Source organism: Delphinus delphis, chromosome 12, assembly GCF_949987515.2.
Source record: "Delphinus delphis chromosome 12, mDelDel1.2, whole genome shotgun sequence".
Taxonomy (NCBI): Eukaryota; Metazoa; Chordata; class Mammalia; order Artiodactyla; family Delphinidae; genus Delphinus; species Delphinus delphis.
In genome coordinates, this window is record NC_082694.2 from 74,399,917 (window position 1) to 74,409,822 (window position 9,906).

General features: G+C 34.7%; 1 protein-coding gene across 1 annotated transcript; it reads right to left on the reverse strand.

Moving 5' to 3' along the window:
• Positions 1 to 1,628: 1,628 nt before the first annotated feature.
• On the reverse strand, positions 1,629 to 8,166 carry TDRD15 (tudor domain containing 15). The gene is given in 17 exon segments (XM_060027623.1): positions 1,629 to 2,109; positions 2,111 to 2,389; positions 2,391 to 2,461; positions 2,463 to 2,665; positions 2,668 to 2,863; positions 2,865 to 3,460; positions 3,463 to 3,531; positions 3,534 to 3,740; positions 3,743 to 5,187; positions 5,189 to 5,335; positions 5,563 to 5,690; positions 5,693 to 6,144; positions 6,147 to 6,938; positions 6,941 to 7,088; positions 7,090 to 7,385; positions 7,388 to 7,489; positions 7,492 to 8,166. Coding segments are annotated over 17 exon segments (6,000 nt in total). The 5' UTR covers positions 8,048 to 8,166; the 3' UTR covers positions 1,629 to 1,796.
• Between the last annotated feature and the right edge of the window lie 1,740 nt (positions 8,167 to 9,906).

Here is a 9,906-nt window from a genome sequence, read left to right on the forward strand (position 1 = left end):
CCTCAAATAAACTATTTTTTAAGTATAAATAATGAATAAAAGTAGACTTTGGAATTGGAGAAATCTGAGTTTAAATTTTCAGTTCCTTACTTACCAGCTTTATATGCACGGGAAATTTACTTAATTTCCCTGAGCCTTATCCATAAAATAGTGATAATAACTTTGGGGGAGAGGGGTACTGCTTCCCATTCCCGATCTTCCTTCCATGTCAAAGTATTCATGACTGAGGCACACTCCTAGCATAACAATTCTCTGGTCTCTTTCCTCCCTTATACACAAGGAGTAGAGGCAATCTGACTGGTCCATTTACAATGAGAAAGATCTATGTTGGATTAGCCTCTTCCTCCTCCCTCTCTCCCTTTATAGAGATAACTACCTCAAGCTGTAAGGTTTACATGGGTAAGCCCCCATATGGAGAAACACTCCTCTGTGGCTATGTGGTAAGTCTAGTTTACTGATTCAATATTGGTAAACCCATTTGCCCATGGATATAAGCCACATTCATCATTTTTTTTCTTTAATAAATGTGGTATGTTGCTCATCAATTGTCTTTCTCCTTGTCTCTCTGTAAAGTGGTTTTGAATTCAGGCAAAGAATCAGGATACTAGTTATTAGAGTCCATTTTAAACCTTAATATCAACCTACTTTATAGAATTGTGGTAAGCTTTAAATGAGCTAATACACATAAATCACCACACAGTACCTGGAACACAGTAAATAAGCACTCTACTATGATAAAAGAGTGATAAAAGAGTGATTCAAAAATAAGAAAAAAGGGCCAATTTTAAGGCATTGATCAATTCACTATAAAACATCTAATATGAATTCAAATGAAATCCTCTTTCTAAAATACATCAACAAAAACAAGACACCTCCATTCATTCACAGAATGTAACCGGCTATGATACTAGTTATAATATGGAATAATATACCAATTTACAGGCAGAACAAACATTCATTAAGCAGAGAACATTCTTTATAGCCTACAAAATCCTCACTAATCCATACAGAAAACGAAATACAATATGCATAAGCCAAATTGACAATACTCTAGCATGTAAAAATATTAAAATTTTAACAGTATTTTAGAATCAATTTGATGTCTAAAAATTTTCAGATGAAATGTGCTGGAGTCAGCTTATTCTGTAAGTTCAACTGCATTATCATTATGCTGAGAATCACACTCAAAAAACCTGAAGATATATTTAATCTAATAAGAAACATAATAGAAAACTGATTCTTCAAAATGAGCCCAGGAAGCTCTCTAACAGTAGCAAGATCAACCTGAGATCTATGGACCTTCAGGAGTTTTGTGAAATCCCTGAAATGTGTAAAATGTCATGCATGTCTGCACGCATATGTGGTTCAAACCCTCTACTTTCATTACATTATCAAGGGTTACCATTCAAAAAAGGTAAAAATAGCGAAGCATCATTTTATAATTCAAGTGATCACTTCTAGTTATCCATTTATTCAAATTTTTTAGTAAAATCTTGCAGGATATTTTCAACTTGAATAATTTTAGTAAATAACAAACTTCTAAAGAATCAAAAATCTACAAAAGTTACAGAAAATCTTTTTTTTTAAATGGCTACTTACCTTTCAAATGTTCTGATATATTTTTTTTTATTAACGTGCAATGCTTTTTCTGGTGTTCTCAAGTCCATTGTATTATTTTCCTGTACTCCACTTGGTAGTTTTTCAGAAATGTTTTCAATGCAATTGGTGTTATCATTCAAACCATTAGGTAGTTCCCAAAATGAAGCTGCTGCACATGTATCAAATGCAGTGGTACTTCAGGGATTATGTTTTCCACTACCAACCTTCTTCCTCAGTGTTAAATTTCTAGAATGTAATCTTTTACTAATATGGCTTCTCTTTAAGAGGTTCTTACAGACATCTTTCCTCTTTATAGTTTTCTGCCTTTTCAGCTTTTGCTTCTCAGTGCACATACAATTCATACTTTCTCTTTTGTAATAACTTTGATCTAACAATTGGCAAACAGGCTTACTCTTTGATTTATATTGGATTTTAGTAGATCCAGTAGCAGTAACTGCATTGAGATGATCTGAATCTTTAGAATAAATTGCAAGACCAGAGTCAACTAACATCTGCCAAAGTATTTTTCTCATGAATGATATCTACCTTCAGTTTTGTTTCAAAACTGTATTCCCTAAACTAAAAAACTAAGCCTGGTTTACTCAGGAAATCTTGAAAAAAACTTTTGGCTTCTTCATTCCAATGCTTCCCTTTAGCAGGTAAGATACCATATAAGATGCAAGGATAACTTAGCCTCAGCAAATTCAGAAGTTCCTCAGGAACAACTTTAAGATTTTTTATATCTGAATAAAGTATGTAAACAGAAAATCCATAGTCAATCAATACAAGAAGACTGATCAGAGACTTAAGAAATTTCTACCCTATTCCACTGATCTTCCAATTCATATTTGAACAAACAACTTAGAATCTGGAATTACGTGCTCTTGAGGCACTGTTTCTAAGTCTTCTGGTAGATCAGAAAGCAACATAAAGAGAGATTTCATTATGTCAAAGAAATCTTCTAACTGAACAAAGAAGTCTGATGGATCAGAAAGAGCAGTGGCAATACCAGAATATTGCCCACCATTTTGGAGTTCTGACCAAGTAAATGATCTTATTGTACATGTGATACAGGAGTCTTAGATTCGACGTTGAAAATAACTTCTGAAGATCTAAATTTGTTTTCTTCAACATGAACTGTATTTAAATTTAAATATTCCAAAAGTAACAGGCCATCTATCAAAATTTCTACTTCCCAGGCAGAGTCTAAATATTTCAGAAAAAGGATGTTTATTTCCAAATGAGCAACTAAGCACACAATGGACTCAAATAGCAATGTTCCTAAAATGTTCAAACCAAATTCATTTACAAGGCACAGCTTGTCTAGGAATATTTCTGCTTTCATTAATAAACACCTTGGTATTACATAAGGGCACTATTTCATACCTACCATGATCTACTAAAAAAACAAGCACTTTCTTATCAACACACTTTTTTCCTACTTTTGATTGATATCACTTCAAAGTTTTTTTAGATTTTACCAAGCATTCTAAGCCTTTTTCAATATTTTCCATTGATAAAAAAGAGGGTTTTTTTACTCCTTTAGTAATTAATACTGTTAAATCTGATAAAATCTTTTTATTTTTAGATAACTTCACATAAAATATCCCACATTTTGCAACATAAAGTATTTCAGCCTTTTCAAGCTGTCCAGGTTTTAACTCTTCAAAAGGAATATTAACCAGTTGTTGGTAGGATGGTTGAAGGATCATAGAACCTTCATACTCATTTGATGGTCCTTCCTTCCTTTCTTTATCAATAGGGCTCACCTTTTGAGAGACAACCTTAGGGATTTGCAATACTGTTTTCTGTAGTTTTGAACATGCTGTCCATTTCAGGAGTTCATTAATGACACATTTTCATCACAAATTATATTTACTTCCCATTTCTGTTCATGCTTTTTCAAATACTCACAAGAAACTGTTTCATTACTCTTGAATCAAAATAATCCACAGTTTTGCTGTACCATATTTCATCAGGCTCATTCTACTTTACTCCACTAAGGAAAGAATGAACTCCTAGCTGAGGAATAGTTAAGAATTCCTTCTTAATTTCATAAATTTTTGATGTGTTTACTACTCCAATGTTACCATAGTCAATAAATTCCACTTCAAAAGAATTTCCTAGTAAAATTTTCTTAAAATGGCATTGTCACCCGAGTATTCTGCAACTACAAGATCTCCCACCACAAGTTTGACTGATTTTCTCTCTTTCACTGTATTGGCTCTTCTTGCATTTAGAGCATCCGCTAGGCTCATGATTACATTTTCAGTCTTGGCAAGCTGAATATGGAAACTTGCTGGATTACTTATATTAGAAACATATTCTTTAACTTTGGCATTCAAGTAAATTTTGGGTTGAGGAAGGTCTTTAATCTGTGGTCTAGCATGATTATATGTGTTTTGTGAGGCTGCCTGATTTAATTCTCTGATAAAAGACTGTGATACAACCCTTACTGATTTCTGGTCCCCATCACTTTCATCAAGAATATGTGCAGACCCAGGGGCAATTTTTACACCTTTATTTTTAAATCCATCATTCAAAGACTTCTTCACCTTGTTTTTTGACACAAGTTCAACTTTATAACAAACTGATGGTTTCAAACGCCTGCCATATATACTTTTGGGATTCATTAACTGATCTATTTTGCTTTCAGAATATGTTATTAGACTAGTTTTACTTATTGTACTATGGTGATAATTGTTTTCTACTTTGCCTTTCAAGGAAACAGCAAGTTTCTCATTTGTTTTAGGACGCTTTTCCACACTTTGTGCTTGGTCACAATGTTTTTCTCCATAAGCATGAATCAACATTTTAATTTTCTGATTTATATGTTGATATCCATCATATAAGTCTACACCAAGCTGGCCATCTGGCTCCTTGGACAATATTATTGCCCTTAATGGTTTTCCCAAAAAATTATCTTCAAACCAGCTATTGATTTCTGCTGGAATATCTACATCTCTAAGATCTGACAAAAAACATTTAATAGCTTGCATAGGTGTAAACAGCAACTCTGATAACTCATCTGAAACATCCCTCAACATACTTTCTTCTACTAATTGCTTATTTCCAAAGTCCACAAAATATACCAGGAAGTCAGATAATGAACCTGTCGGCATCGCTAAAGCTCTATAAGGGAGACCATCCTCTACATACTTAGATATACACAATCTCATTTTACTAAAATCAGATTTGTGGCACTGACTGAGGTTACTAATCTCTGTGATTTTTGTTTCTGTCATCTCTAGGTCTTTATTATTTCTACTAAGTTGGCAATAAAACTTTTTGGGACTATATATGTGAGATATATATATTTCTTCCTCACTTCCAATTTTTATATTGAAGGAAGAATAACTGTAAAGACTAACTGAAGATGGAAATGGCTTTGATACTACTGTACTATACTGTGCAGAGCCATGATTAAGAAATTCTCTTGCACTAGCAAATGGAGATTGTAAATCCACCAAATTACATAAACAGTTTGGATATATAAGAACTAAGGCATAGATGACACAAGTCAATAACCCTCTAAATGAAGAAATAAAATTCCCAAGGTCTCTGCATGCTTCTCTCGTCCAATTGAATACAACTAATGGGTTCAACTAAATGGTTAAGACTGCATCTGAAGGCCTGACCTTCTAAAACAAGGAAACATGGTTTAAAAGCAGAAAAATCTTTAATTAAAACTCTTTCCTGGTAACCATAATCAACAAGTACCACATCAAATTCTTTTTTTTTTTTTTTTTTGCGGTATGCGGGCCTCTCACTGTTGTGGCCTCTCCCGTTGCGGAGCACAGGCTCCGGATGCGCAGGCTCAGCGGCCATGGCTCACGGGCCCAGCAACTCCGCGGCACGTGGGATCTTCCCAGACCGGGGCACGAACCCGTGTCCCCTGCATCGGCAGGCAGACTCCCAACCACTGCGCCACCCGGGAAGCCCCCAACATCAAATTCCTTTCTTGATACTTGAGTCAAAATAGCAGCTCTATACCACTTCCCATCTTTAGAATACTTAGCAACACAAGCAATCTGCCCAATCTGATAAAGATCAGAATGAACACTATAATGATCCTGAAGTTGTTCCAATAATTCAGTAATTTTAAGTCTTCTAACTTACATTGCAGCTGGCATGAGAAGTCACCTGGGCCATAATAGTAAGAACACTTAACTTCAAGGACTGTTCCTGGTTTAAATACATATTCTTTATAAGGCCATGGTGACTCACGTCTCACAGACAAGGTGAAAGGGTTTTTTAAATCTAGGAAGTTAACAGCTGGGGACTTTAACAAAGAAAAGTTACTTCCTTTTATCTTATCTGAACGGTACTTTTCAGGTTTAGGTCCTTCAAGAAGGGCAGATATAACTTTCTTAATATTTACTTTGTTTTTAGATTTTAAATTTAACACTGAATATTCACTTACAGATTTTGTACAACATTCTGGTTCTACTTCCCAATATTCTGCATATCCAGCTTGTAACGTAAGAGAGACAACATCAATATTTTCTGAGGCTTCAATATTCTGAATATTTACAGTATACTTCTTTGAAGCAAAATTGCTTTGTTCAAGACAATTTTTTAAAAATAATCAACTGCTACCTTCATCCATAAATCTTCAACGGGAAATATATATGCAAGTGAACAACACATGGCTAAGGCAGGCAACTCACAAAACTCTGGAAGCAAAATTTTTACATCAAAAAATGGTATGGAATCAGTATTTCCGTAATCCAAGAAATAAACATTAATTTTATAACCATTAATTTCAGTAATGACAGCTCTATAAAAACGTCTGTCCTTGCTGTATCTAGCACAACAAAATAATCCAGGTTCTGGAATTCTTAGAATCAGTTCATCATTTTCACACAAATCATAAAATTTGTTTATATTTTTCATTATATCTTGAAATTCATTTTGATGTTCATTAGTACATATCCAGAAATTTGATGGGTTTAATACATATGCTACAAAAGCTATGTAGATAGCTTCTATCTCCATTTCTACAGTTTTAATAGGAAAATCTACTTTCAAAGTGTCTTTTTTATTTAGAGAATCTATTGATCATTCAGTATTTGCAATAAAACTCTCAACTGCAAAGCCGTTTACATCTGAGGCACTAGTCTCCCTCAACATATTTGAGATTTTTGAATCAGACACTGGACAAAGTACTTGGATGCCTACGGTCTTTAGCAGACACTTAGAAGTAATTGTAGACTCTTGAGTTTGTAATGTTACATAATACAAATGCTCATCCTTACTGAACCAATCAAGGCGTGCATATACTATTTGTCCTAACAAGGCTTGTTTAAATACACTTAGCTGAAATTTTCTTGCATCTCTGGACTGTGTAAATATGTCAGAGAACACGGAAATGAAAATAATGGTACTAAAATAAAATCCTGTTTAAGTTTCTTTACGTGAATTGAGGGTATAGCCTCACTACTGCCATAATCCATAAACCAAATTTTCACTTGATTATTGGGCAAGAAGAATTGCTGAAGAATTGGGCAAGAAGAATTGCTGAAGAATTCCTCTATGCCACTGTCCATTTCTCCTTTTGGCAACACAAAGTACTCCAAAATTATCACATGTGGGACTACCTTCTTGACTGATAATATCATAATGCAAAGTCAAACACACTGTCAAGTTTTCTAACTCGGGAATCCATTTAATTAGTTGGCAATAAAATTTACTTGGGCTCACGGCAGATGATACTTTTACACTTTCAATGCTGCCTACTGACAAAGATGGTTGCAAATTATCCAGAACACGTTGAATATCAAGTAAGTATTATTACTTAATGATAATTCAGGTCTTTTATGTTGTAATGAATCTGGCATTTGTTTGGGGAATTCTTTTACCATTTCCACAATAAGACAAAATGAATCTCATCAGTAAGTCTCCCTAATTGTAATTCAAGAACCTGGGATATAATTTTTGGCACTTCAAGAAGAATCATCTGAAGAGGCAAAATAGCTCGTACACAACCTTTCACTTGTAGTCCTACCAATGACTTGAAGTAATTCAAAGCCTTAGGAGACCATTTTCCCCCAGTTGGTAATATGTTGGCAAAAATGCCAAACATTACCCATGGTGGTAGATCAAATAAGTTGCCACAGGCTGAAGCAACCTGCGTACTGTCAACTCTCAGTTCTTCTCCGCGATCTATGAGGAGCACAGTATACAGATCATTTTTCTTTTCCACAACTCTTCCTCTCTGCCATTCTCCTGATATTCTTTCTTCTACCAAACAAAATTCATCAATGTCCACATTATTTTTTACTTTTGGAATATGCTGTATTTCCCTCTGTAATATGTGGTAGTCAAACTCACATTCACTATTATTTCTGCCTTGAAATTTCACCAGAACGTCCTTGGGAAAACATTCTATATGTGATATTGTCAGATCCACATCTAAAAATGTTGGTAACAGAGATGTAGCATCCATTTTCTAAAAAGCAAATAATAAGTACCTATTAGCTTCTGGACAGACAGCTGTCAAAATTAAATGAAATTAGCCTTATATGTATATAAACACAAATCTTAAAAATAATTCTTTGCCTGCATTTACCAAACTGAACATGTTGGTAAAAGTTATATACACTGGACAAGATGAAGAGAAACAAAATGCATTTAACTGTTCACTGCCTTCCACACTTTCAAAAAATTCCATTGAAACAACCAAAAGAACATAAAAAATAGGGAGAATATATATAATCACTGGAAAACAGAAAAAAGCAATATTTTTCAGAGACTAACAAATTTCTACTAGATAATGGATTGATATGGTATAATAAAAGGAAGCCAAATAAAAACTACTGGAAAAACTCCTCCCCTCCTGTAAGAAAACTACTTTCCCTCATTCAGACCTCTTCCAACAACCCCTAATTAAAGGGGTGAGTGCTAGAAGCAAGGTTGGATGGTGAACCAACAGGGGACACACTGTTCACACTCCCCACTCTGTGTCAATTAGCAATATTTGGGACCCTATCAGCATCATTATACAACTCCAGGATTCTTCTCTGAGGGCAACTGGCTGAGTCCCGGACACCAGTAAGGAAAGACAGGCATGGAAAGACCCTGAGGCAGGTTAAGTACATCCAGGCCTTGTCACTGACATGGGTACCCACAAAAAGTATGGAGGGAGGGGGAGAGGAAAAGAAATCTTTAGCACAGAGGCAAAGCTCTCTACTATAACTATGGCTCCAGCTAATTTTCTCTAGATTGCTGGGATCCTAAAAACTGTAATGCAAATATTCAAGAAGTATAAAATAGTCCCCAAATTCAGGTAAGAACCAACACAGTCCAACTCCCTCTAGACTCTGAGTTAATAGTTGACAATTTCTTTCTATGAGGATGAGAGAGAGAAAGTACTAGAGCTAAACAAATGAGGGAACCACTTAAAAGAAACCAAGGAAATGCTCCCCTCAGGAATAAGTGTATTGAAGGAAACAGCAAAAAAAATTGTTTTTCAAAAGTCTGATTCCTGTTTTTAAAAAGCCCAAAAGAGAATAATGCATTTTTATATGACTAAGTAGTCATTAAGATGCAACAACCGAAATTAGGAAAAACTACACACACGTAAGATTCAAAACTGCAAAGGGGAAAGCCAACACAAAATAAAAATAAATAGACTACAAGAATATTTTGAGAGAATACCCAAAAACTCAGAAAAGGATAAAAAGATGGAAGAGAAGCATGAAGGACAGGAATATAAAACCTTATCAAAGTATAAATGTTGTTATCTCAGAGATAAAATAACAGAAGCCATTTCTGAGACTTAAGACCCAAGTCCACAAAGTGAAACAGGCCACTGGAAAGCTAGAGAAAAAGGTACGACTTAGGGTTTTCTGGGTACTGAGTATCATTTTTATTTCCTCCTAGATAATTAATTTGGTGTGATAATCAGCATGGTTTGATCTATACAGATTCCAGACAATACTCACTTGACCCTGGAGTCCTTAAGAATAAAAATCAATGAGCTATATACACTAAAGATTCAGATCAGAATAAGCCGCCATTATTTAAAGTCACAGGTCTCTACTCAATTCCCAGACTTTAGTCAGTTTATAGACCTACAATACCTTACATGAAGGGAAGACCAAGTACTGTTAAGAAAGGATCCTGTGCTTGAATGTACTTGAATATACCAAGAACATTCTTCCTGGCATTTACGCAAAGGGTCTTGTGACTATTCACCTGAGTAAACAGGAAAAAAGAAAAAAATACATAAGTCTTTCAGGAACAATACACTCTTTAGGTATAAAAAGCAAATGTTGCCAAAAGGACTCCTTTATTAAACGAATA